This window comes from Apus apus, chromosome 2 (genome assembly GCF_020740795.1).
Source record: "Apus apus isolate bApuApu2 chromosome 2, bApuApu2.pri.cur, whole genome shotgun sequence".
NCBI lineage: Eukaryota > Metazoa > Chordata > Aves > Apodiformes > Apodidae > Apus > Apus apus.
In genome coordinates this window covers 7137362-7158250 of record NC_067283.1, presented here as the reverse complement: position 1 = coordinate 7158250, position 20889 = coordinate 7137362, and the positions used below count along the sequence as shown (strand labels likewise).

General features: G+C 37.7%; 1 protein-coding gene across 11 annotated transcripts in view; it reads left to right on the top strand.

The window, feature by feature from the left end:
- Positions 1-20889, top strand: part of KMT2C (lysine methyltransferase 2C) — a 195650-nt gene that overhangs the window by 136662 nt on the left and 38099 nt on the right. For 9 of the 11 annotated variants that reach the window (XM_051611813.1, XM_051611821.1, XM_051611819.1 and 6 more), the window contains 10 exons: positions 1292-1504; positions 5018-5146; positions 7000-7119; positions 9622-9752; positions 11352-11538; positions 16980-17084; positions 17455-17502; positions 18660-18797; positions 18969-19001; positions 19083-19199. In XM_051611813.1, coding sequence (XP_051467773.1) covers positions 1292-1504; positions 5018-5146; positions 7000-7119; positions 9622-9752; positions 11352-11538; positions 16980-17084; positions 17455-17502; positions 18660-18797; positions 18969-19001; positions 19083-19199 — 1221 coding nt within the window. The remainder of the gene's footprint in view (positions 1-1291; positions 1505-5017; positions 5147-6999; positions 7120-9621; positions 9753-11351; positions 11539-16979; positions 17085-17454; positions 17503-18659; positions 18798-18968; positions 19002-19082; positions 19200-20889) is intronic. The other 2 variants (XM_051611823.1, XM_051611818.1) reach the window with 2 other exon arrangements.

Sequence of the window (20889 nt, the reverse complement as noted above, 5' to 3'; positions counted from 1 at the left end):
ACAGCATGCATTTCTTTTTTTTTTTTTTCTCATTCTCTCTTCCTTCTTCTTTTGCCTGCCATTCCTGCACTAAGATAATTACTTTAAATTATGCTTTGATCCTGCAGACTTAGTTGCTTACCCTAATATTATTGGTGTTAACCAAGTGGGGCTGAGTCAAGCATGTTTAACAGGCTCAAATTGTAGGAAGACACAAGTTTTTAGTATTTGATGTGTGCTAGGAATTTCTACTCTTGACAAGCCTGCTCACAAGCCACTTATTATAATGATAATACAAACAGCTTCCATTATGTTAGGACATCTTCCATCAGGTCAGAATTTTTTTCCATTTGGTACCACACAATTATAGTTCTGAGAGAAGATTCTCCCCTCAAATCTTCAATCTGAAAAAGCATATGTGATTTTTTTAAAGCAAGCTCTCTTTTTTAGTTCTGCATAAGAAAATAGTCATCTAGGAAGAATTGTGTTCAAAACCAGCTGTGTTTTGAGGGGTGAGCTGTAGCATAAAGTATTTTTGGCTGAAAGGAACAAGTGCTTTGATGTTTGTTTTCAAAACTGTGTTATCAAATAATTTAACTGGCTCATGAGAGCAGAAGCATCATTTTAGCCTCTTAATTACTTGGTAATTCCCTGAAAAATCCCAAACTTCCACTTCCAACACAGGTGACAGCACCGTTCTACATGGTGAATTAAGAGGTTTATATGTAGCAGCTTGAGGAGGAAGCAGTCATGCAGATCTTGGGAGATGAGTTCTCCCCATGATTTCCAGTTTGCTCTTGAGCAGCTCACTTGGTGTAACTTGGTTTTTGTCTGCCTACAAAATAAGGTTGATAACTTGCCTGAGTTACCAAAAGTTCTGGGAGGCTTAAGGTCATTAATAAGATGATGGTACAGTACTGAGGGCTGTGTGAGGTCCTTGGCTGATAAGCAACAAGGACCCAAACTAAGACTTGCACAGATTCCTGTGAGTGCCAGGGGTACAGAAATACCCTGGATGGTACCAGTTTCTGTGATCAAATCACTGTTTCAAATGAGTCCTTGATGTAAGTTGTTTTTGTAGCAGTAGAATGGATTGTTGCTGGATTTGACATCAGACTCTAAATTATAAAGCTGTATCTGTAACATGTTAGACAGTATCAGATATCTCTGTTTTATTTATACCGAGTTCCTCACTCATGAATCAGCTCCATACATGTGGATTATTAACTCTTAAAAGTGCTATTCCTAAGCATCTAAGACTTGTAAATTAAAGAGTTTTATATTGCTGTTATGATTCATTTAACTTTTATAGACCCACCAAAGACATACACCCAGGATGGAGTCTGCTTGACAGAATCCGGCATGTCTCAGTTACAGAGCCTAACTGTTACAGTACCGAGAAGAAAACGGACGAAACCAAAGCTTAAACTGAAGATTATAAATCAGAACAGTGTGGCTGTGCTTCAGACACCCCCAGATGCCCAGTCAGAGCACTCAAGAGATGGGGAGATGGATGACAGTAGAGGTAGCAGTCTACTTTTGGCATGTCTTGTATCTTGGAGTGTTGCAGTACACGTGTATATTGCAGATATCCTGGGGAGTTTTTATTATACTGGTACTCTCATGTTCTGTACAGAATGCTTAATGAAAATTACTTGGGCAATAGTTGTGGCTTGTTTTTGTCCATTTCAGGGATTTTTCTTGTTGTTGTTCCGTTTGTGGGTCATCCATCCTAGAAAATCACCTTTCTAAGGCTGGCAACACTGGAACTGCAAGTTGCCTTTTTGTGAAATCCTTGGGTTACCAGTGGGAAATACTGTGTAACCCCTGAGTACAAGTGTATTTTGAGGCTCTCAAATTCAGTGCAAACACTGTTTGAAAGTGGTAACATTGTCTCAGCAAAGCAACGTCTGAATGACTGGAAAGCTGATGTTGAAAAAAAAAGGTGAAAGTAGAGTAAAAAGCTCTTTGCTGGGAGTATTTATTTTCTGTCTGAAGAAATTAGGTGGGCTGACCTGAGGCTCCAAGGAAAAAAAAAAATTCCTTTTGCTTCCCTAGACACAATGAACGTTTTGCTTGTCCTCATCTCCAAAGTAGAATCTAAGTCAGAATTTGTGATTTTGGAAGTGAATTCTGGGTGTTGCCTTAGTTCAAGTAGATGACACCTAGGTAGAATCCTACTGAATGATTTCAGGTTCTAGGATGGGGAGTCTGTGTAGTATAGAGAGAGGGCAGGAAAGATTTAACAATATTTTTGTGGACTGATGAGAGATGAACGGATCTGAGCTAATGTTTGCCTACCCAAACACATCCGTGTGTATGGGAATGAAATGTTAGGCTGTGGTAGAAGCCCCTGAGAGAGCTCCTTCCACCACAAGTCTCGCCATGGAGTGAAGATCCATGCACCCCGGCGCCACCGGTCCTTGTCTCATCTGCTTCCCTCGCAGCTGAGCAGGCAGCCCCAGCCAGAAGAGACTAAAAGTGAGAGATGAAAGTGGGAAAATTACATAGGAGCAGCCAAGCCCACTCTTCAAATCCCCACTCTTCAACTCTAGGAGCAGCAGCCAGCGTGATGCAATACCATTCTCCTGTCCTCCTTGCCATAGTCCTGCTGTGCGTCCTGATAACTGTGTTGGTAGAATAGGTGTTGAACCTTAGCCTGGGGAAAGGCTTACTTGAATAGCAGGTGTGAAACTCACTACATTAGTTGTCCAGGTGTCTGTCACAGAGGAATACAGGCACCCCACCTCACCCCAATCTAAAGTGCTTGCTGTTCATGCAACATTGCCTCATGGTTAATCAGATGAAATGTCATAAGAAGCTTTTTTTAGATACAGAGTGTACTTGAGATAACTGTGTATTTTAACCATCAGTGCAGTTTCTTTGTTAGCTTGTTGATAGGAGCATTATTGTCATTGTTTGATTAGCATGTTCTTGACTGACTGCTGTTGACTAGAAGTGTATTTTTTTAATAATAACTTCCCTTTATTTGTCTATAGCCTTTCCAACAGTTAACTAGTTAAGGTTTGGTACATTGTCCAAGCATTACACTGACTGTTAAATTTCACCTCGTACTTTCATATAGTCCATCAGGTGGGTTGACAGAAGTCCTTCTGATTTTGGTTTGAAGGCATCAAGATAGAAACGTAACCACTTAGCATGTTCTTTTTCAGTGGTAAATTATCTTTACTTTTACAAATGTGCCTGTCTTCTACGCAACTTTGTCTAACTTCATTATCTGATTGCTGGCTTTGATAGGTATCCCTTATCAACTAGATAACAAGATATATTAATGTAATAGCAGAGCATGAAAGGGAGAGCCAAAGCTTCCACAGAATTTAGTTTCAGTTCTCATCACCTTTTGTTGCCTTTTTGAGAGTTAAGAGCACATTCATATATGTGACAGTAACAGCACAGCATGTACATGGTGGATTGGCTGGATTTCCTGGAAGCTCTACATGTTCTCAGTAGATGGATCAGTGCCTGTTCTCTGCACGTCTGAAATTTTTGTATGGGCATCAGGATGAAGAGAGCTGTGCCACAGCTTTGGTTGGAGCAACATAGTGTAGTAATTCCAGGCAAACAGGAATAACCCTTGCTTTCACTCCAAAGTTCCAGATGGAAAAGAAACTGTATCTGAGAGAACGGAGCTCATGGTAATTTTGTTACCATCTCATCTGTAGGTTTTCATCAGGTTTGGCATTTCATCAGATGTTCCACATTTTAGAGTCCACTTGAAAGTTCAGCTTGCTCTGGGAGCTTCAGCTTGGGTAGGCTTAATGTGGCTCTTCTGCTGCTATTTGTAGAGCTCTATTTTGTAGGTAAATGGGAAAGACCACTGTGGGTTTGGCATTTGGCATGCTGCTCTGTGTAGCAGGACACCTTGGCGCTCAAGCAAGTTCTCTCCTGTCGGAAGTGGACACATTGCTATCATTCATGCTCTGAAGGGGAGGAGGAAACTGGCTGTGGTGGTCACTGGGGACAGTTTCTGCCAAGCCACCAGCTTTGTTGGTAGAACTCAGAAAAGTCTTCATCGATGGGAAAGGCTGGTCTGTGACCCAGCCTGTGGAAGAGCAAGGGTTGTAGTTCTACCACAGCAGAAGTGGTATGAAAGAGTCCAGCAGTGTCTGTTCCAACAGTATTTCTCCCTCTTACAGCTGCATGTGGTTTTAGACCATATGAAATTGTACACCTAAATCCAAAGCAGAGAATCAGAAATCCAGTATCTTTTCAGAGGCGAGAGTATATTTAACATGTTTCAAAAGCTTTACAACAAAATGAACATCTAATTTCTTTATTATACTGACATTTTGGGGATATCTGAAACAGAATTAATTCACTCTTTCTTCAACACCAAAGGTTTTTTAATGCCATCATACTTTACATCTGTTTCTACCCTGCTTTCCTACAGAATATAAATACAAACTCAAAATTACAGTCTTCATCTTCAAGGCTGAGTAATTCTGATGAGCTGAATTTTCTACTATATAAGTCAAACTCCTCTGCATAGATCAGTCTGCTTTCAGTCAGTCGCACAGCTTCAAGTCAAGAACCCTCCAAACTGAGTGACATTACATTACCTTTCAAGTGCAGGCTGCAGTTTTTCAGTCCTCTCAATAAAAAAAAGCACTACCAAGCAAAACTCAAGACAGTAAACAAAATGTAATCTATCTTGCATGTTAGATGGTATCCATCATCCATGATGTTTGACTGAAAATTGCTCAGACACTTAAAAAATGCTGTAGCACAGGCTTCTGAAAGGGGTGTCAATTTTTTTTTCTCAGATTCACTCAGAATAAAATAGCATTTATTCTCTGGTTTTGTGTAGCCATCATCTTTTAGAAAACATGTGTACACTGGGTCTTTGTCTGTAGATAGGGTAGGTTTCCCAAAAGTGTTCAGAGAGTGTGTCTGTCACCCTTTTGAAAAATCTGTCATTCTTCACCAGTTTCTCAGAAATGAGTCCGATGTAGACATTTTGGAAAAATACTTTATTTCCCTTTTCCAGTTAAAAGTTACCATTGCCTGTTTCCTGCAGAAGGTGACCTTATGGATTGTGATGGAAAATCAGATTCCAGCCCAGAACGGGAGGCTGTGGATGATGATACCAAAGTGGCAGAAGGAGCTGATGGGATTAAAAAAAGGAAGCGAAAACCATATAGACCTGGTAGGATATAATAATTTACACAATTGTGTGTCTCTTGTTTGTTTTAGTGCTTCAAGAAAATATTAGAAGATAGCATGGAGTTCTGAAGTATTCTCCTGCTAATTGGTGATCTTAGATTTTTTTTCTCTGTTCTGTTTGAAATAATTTTTAGTCCTTTTATCAGAATGCATTTCCAAAGGTTGCTGTTCAGCAGGGTGCCTGTTCTTAGTATGCTGACAATTACTGGTTACCAGTTGAAATCTGTGTCTTGTATTCATTCTTAAAATGCACTGTATCTATATAATTGGTGAAGGGCAGGGTTTTTGTATGTGTATGCATGTATATCTGGCAATATCTGAACTTCATAGAACCTTTTGCTAGGTAACTTACTTTCTGAAATTCTTGATTTACTAAATATTTGCAAGTTACTTCTCACAGTGAATTGTAATAAATTTTCATGTTGCATGAATTAATTTGTTTTAATTTATTAATTTATTAGTATGGTTGCCTCTTAATTACCATGACTGTGGATTAGCTGTGTGTCCTGGATGCACAAACACTTGAGCTGTCTCCAGGCAGAAGAAGCTAGAGGCACTTAAGTGGCCCTGTAGGAAGAAGCACTGATTCATTAGGGCTAAAACTGAACCCAAGATAATAAGCTATGCTTAGGCACTGCCTGGCTTTTTGAAGAGCCTCTGCATCCCACACCTTGGTATGTCTGAGAACTGCGTTGTGTGTTGGGTTTGTGCTTCATTATGCAGCCTCTTGATACTGTGGCTAAGAAGTTGATTGTAGTCTTCGGAGTCACAGATACTGTTCTTGCTGTTCACACACCTCCTGCTTGCTGTAACAGGTCATATCCTCTGATTATGAAGATAGCAGGGGAAGAGAACAGAGGCAGCAGAATTATTGGGGAGGTGAAGGAAAGGAATACAGAGAAGGAAGGAAGGGAAGCAGGAGTTACAGTATGGTCTGGTTTCTCTTGCTTCTCTCTCAGTAGCTAAGCAGATCTCCACCACTTTTTACCCTCCCCACGTTGTTTCCCACACTGCTGAGGAAGAGCCCTGTCTCAGCAGGTTTTACCCATGTGTACATAACCTTCCATCTTGGGCTCACCCTGTGGAGATGGTGGTACAAACCCATATCACTTTACAGGTTTGCTTTTTCTCTGTGAGTTATGTACATCAGTAAGGGGGTTATTGCTGCTGCTGGGACCTCAAGAGAAGAGTGTTTCATTTGCTCATAGTGGTATTGAATCATGAGTCGAGCAGCCATCTGTTTGTTTTCTGCAGCCAACAAGTTCGCTGAAAAAGGAAACAAACCTGAGTCTCATGCATGTACATATGTACACACCAACTGCAAAGGGTGAGGAGCACTGCAGTCAATCTCTAGTGAAGGATTCTGAAGTTTCAGGCAGTACCATGTGGATTAATTAGCTTTTTATCTTGTGATACATTCTCTAGTACCGTCAGGCACAGTGATGGGCTCTCTAGAGTAAATTGGTTTTTAATGATCCTTTAAGGTTCTTCAGTAGGTTTCATTTGGAAGATTGACTTCTAATTCTAGCAGTTCTTCAGCTTGTCAAGGGGAGGGGAAGACCAACATCTGAAAGTTGCCAAGTTTCATAATTTAACCTTATTGTGGATGTTTTACAGTCCAAAAATTCTGATCCCTTTTGGTACATACCCACCCAGACGTTAACATTCTGAAGTGTTTCGTTAAACTCTGAATAAAAACTTCTCAGGTATCTCAGCTTCCTTCTTAGACCTCTACAGATGCAGTAGTTCCCTTTACCTGCAGAACAATTTTGGCTCTGCTTCTTACTCTGAAACATAGTTTTAATAAATAAATTTGAATTTTTGCTTCCTGCTTAGGTATTGGTGGATTTATGGTACGTCAGAGAAGTCGTACAGGGCAGGGGAAGACTAAAAGATCTCTCTCCAGGAAAGATTCGTCTGGATCTGTTTCTGAGCAGTTGCCTGGCAGAGATGAAGGTAAGTGCAGAAACTTGATTTTAATTTTCTTTTCATGCGATAAAAATAAACTTATCAACACACAATGTTCCAGAGATGTGCTACAGAGAGAAAATTGTTTGTGTTTGTCATGGTAGTTTTATTAATTAAACTGAAAATACTGATTCCTGCATACTAATAATTTCAGCAGAGCCAATGATTTATGGAGAAACTGAACAATGAATTGCAGGCTATTGTGGGAGATACATAGTGAGGATTATGAGGAATGCTCTGTTGTGTCAAAGCTGTGTTCAGCCTATCTTTGACCAGTAGAAGAAAGAAGTGTATGAAATGATGTACATTTAGAGCAATCTCTTTCTTATACACCTTCCTGCCAAGATTGTCCTGATTCACAGGTGTCTTCTGGACCATCAGTTTTAATTTTCAGCAGAATTCCACATTCCACAAAAGTGTCTGATACTTTTATCTATCTCTTTTTGCTCTGGAAAATCCTGTGTTAGTGAGTTCAATAATACACTACTGTTGCATGAAGAAATAATTCCTTTTCATTTTAAACTAGGTGTCTGAGAGCTTCGTAAGCTACCCTTGTGTTTTCTGTGATGAAAAATTATTTCTAGAAATATAATTTCCTGTTAATTTCTAATACGTACATGTTTTCTAGATGTGCATCATATTACCCCATCAGTTACTGGCTTTTCCAGGGCAGAAGAACAATCCTCTGGTCTCTGTTCTCATAGCAAAGCCATTTTAATGCCTCTGACATTGTAGTACTTGGTAGATTGGACACCTAACAAGAAGTCAGACTTTGCTTAAGGGCCTTGTTCTCTTGCTTGCTATGTGTGATTAGACTTAAGTTATTTCATCCATCTGGATTTGTTCACATTATGTAATGTAGAAAATATTGAGGTATCATGAAGGTGAGATGTAGAATATACTTAGTTTAGAGCCTGTTCCCTGGAAAGTCAGTAGAAGGAGGCAACTGGCTGATACCATCTCAGTTTGAATAGTCTGATGTCTCCAGTTGTTCTCTCCTGACTGTTAATTGAGTTCATGACTGTTCTAGAGCTAAATTGGTCTCTTGCTCTGTATTTGTACAATGTGTCAGAGACCAGATCTTTACTACAGTATCCAGGCAGTGTTAAAGACTAATAGCTAAATGCTGTCCTTGCTTGCATTTGTAGAACTACTTCATGAAGCCAGTGAATGTTTATTCCATTGGTTCCACCAGCAGCAAGGTAGCTGGATCCCCTATTCAGTACTTGCTTTCTCTTTAAAATTAGTGTTATAGCTATGTTTTTCTGCTCTGCAAATAGTATTTCAGTATACTACACTACATTGATTCAGGAAATTTTGCTTTAAGGTTTTCCATTTCTATAGAGATCTGCTCCTTTAAGTAAAAAATTAGTTCCCCATTCTGAGTAACAGTACAATGCATATTGTTAAAAAGCTGTATTCTTTAACAAGTACTCTGCAGTTAAAAGTTTGAGCTTCTTTTTGTCTGCTTAGGCACAGTTGCTTGTTAAGAAAAAAATAACTCAGAATAATCTTTGTATGTTTAAAATCATCGTTACTTGCTGAGAGCCTGTTTCTCAGCTGCCAGTACTCTTCAGTCTTACCTAGTTTCTTTCTACTCTCGTCATATTCCACCCCCTTCCTCTGCAAAACTTTGTTTTCCAGCAATGCAGAGGCCACAGTGTTGGTGAGGCTCATTCTCCTCACTGTCCTCTGAATGTGGTACAAGAGATCACTGAAGTAAAAAGCATAGCTGATTTTACTACCACAATAATATGTTTTTTTAAAATAACTTCCCAGGGTCATTAACTTAATGTAATTAGGTTGGGCAAAAGAGAAGTAGAATACTTTTAAAAGTTCTGCTTTTACCTACTGTGTTTTCCCTAGTCTGTTGAGATAAAATACTGAGTGATTGATGAGCACAGTGTGCTTTTGCTTTTATTAGAAAAAACAGTGCCACTTAAGAATATGATAGCTGAATAAATGTGTTCTTTTTATTGAAGGTCTTATTTACAGATTTCTTTTCCTGACCTGTTAATTATTAATATGACTAATTTATCAGATTTTTTAAAATAGTTTTTTTTACTTTTAATTTGAGAAAAATTAGTGTATAAAATGAAAGGTGATTAATGTGTATCTCAACATGGATTATTTTGGAGATAGTAAATTGAAATATCTGGGTGAATGGCACGTATTATTTCTCTCAAATGACCAAATTTTTAGGTTGGCTTGGGTATACAAAAGTTAAAGATGTATCTACAGCCAGTGAGGTACAATAGCATAGTGCTCTGACTAGTGCCACCTATAGTGTTTCTGACTGCCAGAGCCCAGATGATCAGGTTGCAGTTCAGAGCTGACTAGATAAAAGCCACCTTTAGAACACATCTAAAGTGATACTCAGTAAACCCATGCACCCAGGTAGGCAGCAAGATGCATTAGGCATGTTACCACTGTACCTTTAGAGGAAGAACAGAGTATTTTACTTATTAGTGCCTGAATGTTACTTTTTAGGTTGGACAGAGCACTTGCCAGACACTCCAGTTGAGGAGTCTACCCCAGCTTCTGAAAGTACTGAGAAAATAAAGAAGCGTTACAGAAAAAAGAAAAATAAACTTGAAGAAACCTTTCCTGCCTACTTGCAGGTAAAGCCATTGGTGTATTTCTTGTGTAAATCTATTAAAAAACCTGTTCTTTATGTGTGTTGATTTGTAGTTCACTTAAACCACTGATGTTTCTTTTCAGTCTAAATTTATCATTCAAATTAAATGGCTTTCTGTAAAGAACGTTTATAAGTCTGTACAGAAAGCTGGATATTATGTTAAGTTTCCATTCCTCTGGTGTTCTTTCTCAGTTTATAGAACCTTGTCCTGAGGGAGGAGGCACAGGGGAATGAAGCCTTTCTTTTCTCTCTGAACTGACACTTGATGTTTTCAGCATTCAACTCTGTAGCATGTCTTAGCCTGACCATGCCATTTCCTGAAGATGCTAATTTATGTTTGCAGAAGATTATAGAACATTATTTGATAGGTTAAACTTGTTTTCCTACAGTCTTGTATTTTTATATGCCCTTCATCTTCCTACCACAATAATCTCTGTTTTTTCCTTTCATTAATTCTGTGATGTCTCCAACAGATAAGAGGTAGCACTCATGGATAATAGACAGGATATTCATGATGATTGAGCAACTTAAGTACCTTCAACTAGTTTGTGAATTGACTGGTTAATGTATATCTCTCACAGAGAACGTTCTTTGGTTTGCTCTTCTTCTCAACCACCTTTTTAATGAAAACTTTTATCCAGTAGATGCTCACCAGACTTCCTGGGATTGAAAGCAAAGAATTATCATTCAGAACAATCTCTCTAAATATAACTTGTATTTCAAAAGTAGGGAAGCGAGTTGGAAAGAAAATACTTAAGGAACATTTCCTTTGAGTTAATAAGGATAAATATTATTAATACAGTTTTTACACCTGTAAAGCATAGACTGTTTCTTAGATTCTTCTTCTGTTCTTGTTGGAATAACTGATACTGAAAAATCTTCCTTTAGCTTTATTTTTGTCAGCTGTACCTTTAAAGACTACTTGAAAACAGAAAAAAAATCTTATTAAATGAATAAATGTTGACTTGAAAATGTGATAGGTTGATGTCGAATTACTGAGTACTCAGGCATAGGTGAGTGATAGCTCCTGCTTAAGATCCTTGTGTAGGTTAAATAGCTTCAGGTTAGTTGTTACTGCCATTTGTTATTTTGATGATTTTGTGCTAGCTGAAATTTAGTATATGGTCATTCTAGAATTTGGACCACAGTGCACTTGCATGTTTTTCTGGAACTTCTGGTGTGGCCTTGGCCAAGTTGCTCAGTGGTATTCCCCTTCTTCAGTTGTCCTCTTTTGTGCAAGAAGTATTTTAAATACTGAAAAACTTGTGATTTATAATAACACTGTGCTTGTACAGTGTCTGTGCCACATATACATAAGAAGACTATATGTTTTCTGTGTAATCTAAGGTGGAAATTTTATAATAAAATATTAATAATATAGCTGTCAGGTAAGTTTTACCTGCCATGTTCACTCCTTGTAGCCTGGAAGAGATGACTGCCATACTTGAAGGCATGTCAGACTGAGACTACATTTTTATATTTCTGGTAATCATAGGCTTTTAATTTTAACTTTGCTATTTACTGAACTTTTTCAATGGGTACAGGGTTCTTCTCATATTGAATCATTTTGTCTTCTTTGCAGGAAGCTTTCTTTGGGAAAGATCTGCTAGATACCAGTAGACAAAACAAGATGAGCCTAGAAAATCTACCTGAAGAATCACTTCCACTCTCATGTAAAACAAATCTGGCCACCAGTTTCCTGGATCCTTCATCTGACCCCCTTCTTAGCTCAACCTCCACTCCAACTCAGGCAAAACTGGGACCTCAAGGTATACAAAGCTGAAGTTAGTGATAATTCAGTAGTTTGATTTTGTTGCTTCAGCTGGGGCTTTCCCACTCTTTTCTCACAATGTTTGTCTGATGTATTTTTCAACATCCTGTATATTAACTGTCCTTGCGAGGTTAAGCTACATTGATAGTGATATTCAGCTCCAGGGCTTTTGGAAAGAGCAGTGGGTGGCACAACAATTGATGCTTAATGCAAATCTATGTAAGAATAAGCATACAGATCCATTATAGAGGAAGACAAAAGTACTCTAATTAAAAGATATTTTTAGTAGTCTGGTGAATATTAGTTGGATGAATATCATCCAGCTTTTTATTTTCTTCAATGTTTTAGATTATTTTAGGTTGCCGGTCTCCTCGGAATTTTTGGTTCACCATGTCCTTTCAGAACATAAGTGCCCTTTCCAGGTACAGTTTGTAGCCCCTAGGCAATCTTTGCTATTGCAAAACTTTACTGAAGTTACTGCTGAGAGTTTTGCAATTAGCCAGAAGGTTGTGGAGTGCTGCTGAATGGACAGATTCACAGAAAGGAGCAATTAAAAGTGAAAACCTTACTGTCCCCTCCAAATTATTTTTTTCTCTGTGTCTTGTAGTATGTGCTATTGGCTAGAGGTGTCTTACCATGTTGTATTTTTTAAAAAAACTGTTACTATTTCTTGTGTATATATTGGTTAATTTGTGGCTCATGTTTCAGCTCATCCTCATAAGGTGTTCCATCTAAAAATGTTTGCACACATTGATATAGTTTCCCATGTCCAGAGAGTCATTTTAAGAAAGGTTGCTTATTTGTGATTGTTACTCAGTAAAAATCTGCTAAATGAAAAGCAAAAAGCTGCATCATAATCAAGCATTGATTGTTGTACGGTTGAAATTGGGAGTACTAGAGAATGCAAAAGTTAACTTTCCCTAAAGGGGAAACCCTGCAAGTGGAGTGTTTCAAGGTCTGTATTTCATTCCTTCCAACACTACAAGAAAATAGACTCACGTAGACTTTTTTTTCACTCCAGCATTCATTTGAAGCCAGAGAAATACAGATTCAGAAGTCTTTGCTGATCTGTCCAACTGCACGATTGGAGTAATTAATGTTCATGTATTGTGGCAGCATAAGGTTTTAGAGATTAATTAACTTGATGTTAATTTAATGATCTATTTTTCCAAAGAAATTTTTAAAAACCCTGTTCTTTATGAATAAGTAAAGTTGTAAAACTTCATAATTTCCTCTTTTTTAATTCAGAAATAAATCATAATGGGGTGACTATTAATAAATAAATAGCTAGCAATGGTTTTAGTGGATAAACTACTGTCCCATTTTGTATACAAGAAACTCAAAGCACAGTGCTTTCTGGCCATAGGAATGTTCTCAACAATTGTGTCTCAACTGTTCAGATTTCCGGCCAAAATTGTGTCCAGACGGAGCTGTTTGTTGTAGTTGGAGCGCCAGTGGGTGAAGTCATCTGCCAGTATTGATCAGTTCCAGTGCAGTTCTTCTTAACTCTTTCACTGTGACTTGGTGGGACACAGTTCTGTTTCCACAGTAGCATCCATGTGTGTGAGAGAGCCGGATTAATTTTGAGTGGTGGAGACTCTGGTAAATTGTCTAACTGCTGAGCTAGGAATGGTCCCACCTTGTCTCCTGGCTGGTACTGCAGAGGAGCTGGAGGTGGGAACAGTGTCCAGGAGCACCTGTGGTATTCTCATTGTTTTGATGCAGACCTGGTTTGAAGCAAGACCATGACCTGCTTTGTGCACTGCACTGGGGGACTGTTAGCACCATATTGTTGCCAGCTGTTGTTTTCCTACAGTGCCATTTCTCACAAGGATTGCTGACTCCTGGGAGAGTCCTTGCTGAACTGGACAAGTCTTTTCCACGAGGAGGATGTTTTTTTCTTAGAACCTCCACTTGCTTAAAGCAGGGATGAAGGGTTAGATACACTTGTTCATCTTCCAGAGTGCTCTCAAGCATCTAAAGAGGAAGTTACTCTGTCTGCTTTGCTTTTCACCATGTGCATAGGGCTGCTGAGGCATTGAGCAGCAGTGTGTTCAGTCTTCTCATGAACTGACACTGCATTTCAATGACACATTCTGTGACTTTATTCTTGGAGCTTTGTTAAAGGTAGCTGGAGCTTTTGCTAGACAAGATTGCAGTAGTGATGAGGATTGGCAGTGCTGGCCAGAAGGGGATTTTTTGGAGTCCTTTGTTTACTATTAATTTCTGGTAACTGTGACTGAAATGAGCCTTAGGCTCCAAGTCCAGATTTCCATCTGGCAAAGAGGTGGCAGTTTTTTCTGCAGTTACAAGACTCACTTTTTCCATGTTTTTATAACACGTGTGGCACACTCCACAGTATTCTGCATGGGACCAATCCTCAAAATTATTTCCAAGACAGTGCTAGAGCAGAGTGCAAAGTGTTGCGTGCTGGGAGCCACATATCCAGGATCTCCTTGGCTGTTAATGGCTAAAGTTGAAGGTGGTGATTGGGATCTGTTGCATCTGGAGTGGTCTGAGGACTGTCCACGTCTCTCCTGAGTTTCTTGACCTGGATGTCTCTAGTGTAAAAGAGGCCACTTGATCTTTCCTTTAGGTTAAAATAGCTTAAGTTTAGTGTATTCTAAGGATGCTGAAAAAAAAAAATCACCTATTCAAGTAAGGTCTCCAGAGAATGCTAAAGAAATTCTTCCTAAACAAAATGAGGAGTCATCTGAGTCTGTGTGCAACTGATTAAAATGCTGCTGTGATGTTTTATAACTAGATACATTGTTGTGTGGTTACATCTTAGGGTGGCTGCAGTCTTGGGAGAAGCATTTTTATTCTTTTAGAACTTCATAAATAAATAAAGGTAAATGCATTGGAGGAATCAGGATCACAAGTTAGCAGTAGAACTGTGCTCTCTTAGAGATCCAAAATGACAAACAAATTATTTTCCTTTTTGCTTTGTCTTCATTTTCATCTCCATTCTGAAAGAGTCAAATTAATGAGGAGTATTGAGCTATCTGTTTGGCAGCAGATGTCAACCAGCTATTGATTCTGATCTGAAGCAGCTGACTGAAGTGATTTAGTTGTTTCCAAGATAATATTTAGCATGCATGGAATTAAAATGAGGAAAGAAACAGAAGAAAAATGTAAAAATATGCTTCAGATTAGATGTCTTTTATGAGACGTATGGTTCACAGAGTCTAGCCCTCTGCTATCACTAACACTCAGCCTTTTTATAGACTTAACAAGCTCCATTTGGAAAGGTAGCAGGTAGCTTTTTTCCAACCTACTCATCTCATCAGAAGGCCATTACAGAATCTGATTGCCTTATTAGTTAGGAACGCTCTAATTTGAAGCCTGAATTTATTAATGGGCAGATTGTAGCTACGGGTGGTAAACTCTTCAGTTACTTCTTTCCACCTGAGCTTTTTCTAGTTGCTTATTCAGTATGTTTATATTCAAATTAGAAGCTGAGTTTTTAGGGACTGTTCCCAAGCACATTACTAAGGGCTGGGGAGAAACACCGTAACATAAAATACTGTGGAAGAATTAAAGGCTGCTAATACAGTCTTGGTGCTTTGTTCATAAGGGCTTTTTTCTTCTAGATACTTGTCTTCATGTAGGAAGTCAGGAAATTTAAAGAATGGCTAAAGTCAATCCTTTGCCTACCAGCCAGCCAAAGTCATTAACATCACCTTGCAGTGCCTGGTGTTAGTTACTTGCCTAATTAGAATCATAGAGTCATAGAATGGTTAAGGTGGAAGGGACCTTAAAAATCATCAGATTCCAGCCTCCCTGCTCTGAGCAGGGACACCTCACACTAGACCAGACTGAGCAAAGCCTCATCCAACCTTTAGACCAATTGCCAGAAGGAAAACAAGTATCTTAAAATAACCCCAAATGTAACCAACCAGAAGCAAAACTCAAACAAAAAACCCAACAGCAAAACCCCCAAACTAGGTTGTGTTTAAAACCTTACATTTCACAGTACTTTTTATCAGGTGCACAAAATAACTATACCCACCAAGTAGTGTAGTTTTGAGACACTTTTTAGTATTTCTCCTGGTATCAGTAGGAGCCATATTCTTTATGTATGTGTAAACAGACTGGTCTGCACTGGCACATTGATCCACCTAGTTAAGAGGCAAACATTAAATGCTCTTTAATTAGGATGGTATCCTCTTGTCTACATTACAAAGGATAAAAAATAAAGAATAAAAATAGTAAAGTGAAGAAAAATAATTTAAATTTTTATTTTCAGTAATGGGAGAAGGGAGAAGGCTTGTGTCTGAACAACAGCAGAAGGAACTTCTATTTCATTGTAAGATTTAGCAGCTTCAAAAGTAGCCTCATGTTATAAGTAATTCCTTGGCATCAGACTTCTGAACTAAGCTAGAATACATTTCTGGGGCAGCTGGGTTGTAATGGTTGGAAAGATACCCATATATGTCTGAAATTTGCTTGTTCTTTGATTTTCTGGTCCCACCTGCCATATTTGTTTTCCACATTGTACATTTATTATTTGTATTAATCCCTTTTCTCTGTTTAGTTACATGCATTTTTACCATCTCTTCATGTTTCAATGTTCTGGCAAGGATTGCCCATGTAGTCATAGTAGTCTGCAGCTTTTCTGAAAAAATATTTCTCTCAATTTTGAGTTCTTTGTCAAACAATTTTCATCAAATGTTGCACATCTGTAACAGACCTAAAAACCAGTTGATAAAACCAGGTGGGCCATTTGGATTTATTTCTCTCTAATGAATTGGATGTCAAGAAGATAATCATATCCAGAATTTATTATTTAATATAAAATAATTTATTGCTAGAACCAGGCCAATTTTTCCTAGGCAACAAACAAACATGACATTTTTACCTCTGGCTGCTGTCACAGGATTTCTTCTCGTCTTAAAAATACCATCTCCAATTTCCATTTACTCACTATTGCTTCTTATTCTTCCCTAAGTATTTTACAAAAGATAGTGGTGGTAACTGGTAATGTATTTTAATAATTTATTATTTTAATATTATTTTAATGATTTATTTTAAAATTCCTTGTTGATGTGCTGAGAGCTGTCCTTTATAAAACCTGTTGGTTGACTTTGACATTCATAGGCCTTGGTTTCTTAGAGGCTGCAAGTTCTTACTAGATCTTGGGATTTTTTTTACCCTGAAATCAGTCTTTCTTGCATGGGACTGATTGCATTATCACTTTTACTGTACTGGAGAAAATCCTGAACAGACATAAGCATGTGAAGGTGGTTGCAGTGCTGTTTGGGAGGGAATGCTGGTCAGCACACTCACCCCAGAGTGACTTGCAGTAGGTAACACACTATAGAAGGCCCTTACAACCTGGTACATGTGTTGGGGTTTCTAGCTCAAGCTATAGTGTATCACCAGAATCATGTATGAATGCCAAGACTGGTTGACTTTATTTTGTTGCATCTTATGCAGGTAGCACCGATGATCCTCTAGCTGATCTTTCTGAGGTCTTAAATACTGATGATGATATTCTTGGGATACTTTCTGATGATTTGGTAAAGGCAGCAGATCATTCGGGTATGTATGTTTATAAGGTTTCTTTATTCTTCTTTATTGTTTTCTTTTTTTCTCTTTATTATAGATTTTTTTTTTTTTGTATTGTATCTGTAGGTTATGCTTTAGGTGATTTCAGATACAGTTTTCATACCTTAAGAATAGCTTGGTTTGAGATTACTTTTTTGTCTTCTAGCAAAAGAAAAAAATCCCCAGTCTTCTCAACATTTTGTTTTACTTGGCTCTTTGCTTTGCTGCTTAAGAGAGAATAAAATGTAGCTGCTATTGTCTGTCATACCTGCGTAGCTTTTTTCAGCATGCAGCTTTTTCTTTACTTTTGTTTTGTTTGTTTTCATGTTATAATCATCCATTTTATCTGGTTTGGGTCCTGTAGGTCTTGATTTATGCACTTTCCAGGTTGAGAACTCACCCTCCCCATTTGGTAAGAATCTAAACAATGGATGATCCATGGTTAGAAGTAGTCATCTTTCCTAGTGGTTTTAGCTGAAAGAACTGCATGTGTAGAAACTAGAACTCCTTTACTGTGTCACTAATTCATGCTTTCATTTTCCATTCTTCCTGTGGTGTTTCAGTCTAACACGACCTATAAATTCTGCACTCTGTATTTAAGAGTACTGCATAAAGTTTTGCTTACAGCTTTTAAAAACCTTCCTGAGTTTTTGTTTCATGATACAAACCCATGCATTTTCTTGCTCTTACTGTTAATTTTAATAGTACTTCTAGTAGTAGTATGTAGTTTCTTACCATAGTGGTATCTTTTGTAAATTAAAAGTGTTTTAACAAGGTGAATATATTGAAGCATGAATGAAGCAGTCAGCATCAAACCTTTTTGTTTACACATTATGTAAAACATAGGTTAACAATTATTAGAACAGCATGTTCCATTATCTTAATTTTTTTATTTGTTATCTAATACAGAAATATATTTTAAATGCTGAAGCGTAAAGTTCTTTTTTTTTTTTTTTCCAAAGATCTGTCTTCTTTGAGAGATTTATTGACTTATAAAGGATGTTAGGAAATTTGTGTAGTAAGTTATGTTTTCTCAGTACCAACAAATCACTTTGCCCGATGTAACCCAGAATATTCATAGTTGATTTGGAAACAAACTGATACAACTTCTTTGATACTGACTACACTTCAACAGCACTTCAATAGTTACTTAATATAGTGTTATAAGAACATTTGGGGTGAACCTTAAGGTACATGGGATGAACCATACTGACTACTGGTGTGATTGTTTTTAAAATGTGAAAAATAGTTACATTGGAACCTATATACTGAAAACTATACACTCAAAGCCATGTGTGCCTAAACTCAACAAAGTTTTCCCATCCTTCCAGTTGCATTCTAGTCAATTAACATTCTTCAAATGGTACAGTAAACTGGAGGTAAAAAGTGTGGGTGGTTTTGTTTTCTTTTTGTAATGAATGTCTTACTTTGCTTTGCCTTTCAAACCTTAGAAGGCCTTGGTTTAGGTGATAGCTCACCTCAAGGGGGAAAAAAGAAGTTGGATGCTCTTTGTTCTGTACCAGTACATGTTACTATTTATGTCTAATTTCATATTCTTTCTTCCTTCAGCTGGATTGGATATTGGTCCCATCTCTGATGATCCTTCTTCTCTGCCTCAAACGAATGTTAATCAGAGTTCACGGCCATTGAGTGAAGAGCAGCTGGATGGAATCCTGAGTCCAGAACTAGACAAAATGGTCACAGATGGTAATTATTTTGACCTTGATCTTAGTCTTCGAGAAGACTTAAGTAGAATTTTTGTCTTTTTCTCAGATTCTATTTGTGTATTGTTACATACCTATTTGTACTTGGTTTCGTGATAAAGTCTATTTCATCTTTTGATGATTACTCATTCTGTGTTGTCTTTCCTTGGTCCAGGTGCAATTCTTGGCAAATTGTACAAAATTCCAGGTATGTGCTTTAATCTTTGTTGTGTTTTATAAATCAGAGTTTGTAAACAATGCCAGCCAACTCATGCAAGTGTTTTTGCAGAGCTAGGAGGAAAGGATGTTGAAGATTTGTTCACAGCTGTATTAAGTCCAGCAACCACACAGCCAGCTCCTTTGCCACAGCCTCCACCTCCACAACTTATGCCTTTGCACACTCAAGGTATGTTCTTTTGTTACTTTTAAACAGCAGCCTGATCAGGAGAGTTGTTCATCTTTCAAATACTAATATGAAAATAGGATATGCCCTACTTTCTGCTGTTGTTCATTTGTGGAATCTGCCATGGTTAATTTAGGAAATACTATCCTAAAACTGTTCTGAAGGGGGTATGTAATGAACAGGCATGTAAATATTGCTAATAGAAAGGGACAGTTATTCTAGATTTTTCAGGCATATTGGAGCTTTTATTTTAGCTGACACTTTCATATTTTTGCAATTTGGCTGTGGTAAAGCTTGTGTTTTCTTCTGACTTTGCTCTTTAATTATGTGTGACTACCTCCTCAAGGGTAAGGAGTCTGTATAAAAGTGATTTACTGAGTGTTAATTTCCTTTAAGAATTCAGTTTCACATGTTAACTAGTCCTATCCAAATAACAGAGTGAAGGCTAAGTAATTTTCAAATTTATCTGGGAGATTCTAATTAATTTTCTTCATTACTACTAAAATAATCATAAGTTGATACAGCATATTCTTGCTCTTTTATTCAAAGCAAGGTGCAGATTGATGTTTTGTGTATGTGTTATTGATTTTACCAGTAGAGCTCTTTTTTAAAAAAAAAAAAAGTAGTGTGTATGAGCATAATTAAGTGCAGTCTTTTCTCATTTGATTTTCTCTGAGCTCATGTAAAGAGTGCCCATTCTGTTTCTGTACTACAAAAAGTAGTATGCAGATCCTTTCACCAATGAATTAATCATAAGAAGAAAAATGGTTGGTTTCCTAGTTGGATGAATTTCCATAAAAAGGAAGCACTTCAAAAAGTCTTAGAAAGGAGAAAGTTTAAAGCAAATAATGAGGTGATTTGAAGCAAAAGATAATATAGATGTCATTGGCTGTTTCCCAGTTACGTGAGTACTTGGAAATAACTTCAGCTTTTGAGCTATGTAAGATTGTTGAATTTCTCCCTGTGGGAACTGCCACAACTACAGAACTTTAGATTTATGATTTGGTTCAGTTACAGTGTAATGATCCACATGTTTCTGTGAGATTAATGCTTCAGTAATGAGGAAGCTTGCATCAAGTTTCAGCAATTGGCAACAAAATTAATGCTCTCTTCTCATAAAGATGTGTGATCCTGCAGTGCAAACCAGAGACCTGACTGTCCATCCTGTTTGTTTGCCAGGGTCTTCACAGTTACCATAAACTATTTAGCAGCTATAATAAAGCATGTTCTCTTAAGTTTTGAATTTAAGCCAAACCATACTTCCTGCAGAGTGTATGTAAACTATAGATCAGAAGACAGTCTCCTAAAGCATGAGAGAATGAAAAGTGTCATCCTGCAGATGCATCTAATTCTGTGCTACTTCTGTGCTTTTAAGAAAATACTGGGACAGTTATAATGGCACCTATGTGACAGGGATTCAAAGACCAGTGTTAATTCTATGTAGGAACATCTGCAAAGACCATCTGCTGGAATGAATCTGCCTGTGCCAGATTTGTCTAATATTGTAATCAAATAAATAAAATTTTCTGTCTTTGTAATGCTAGGCTGGACATTTAATTAGAAAATGCAGATGATCATTTGACTAGATTTATCTGTTTCATTGGTTACAAATTAGAGAGTTAGTAGATAATGAGGCTGACTTTGGTACACTGCTCAAAAGTCTCAGAAGAGATTTAATTCAGGTGGCTAATGA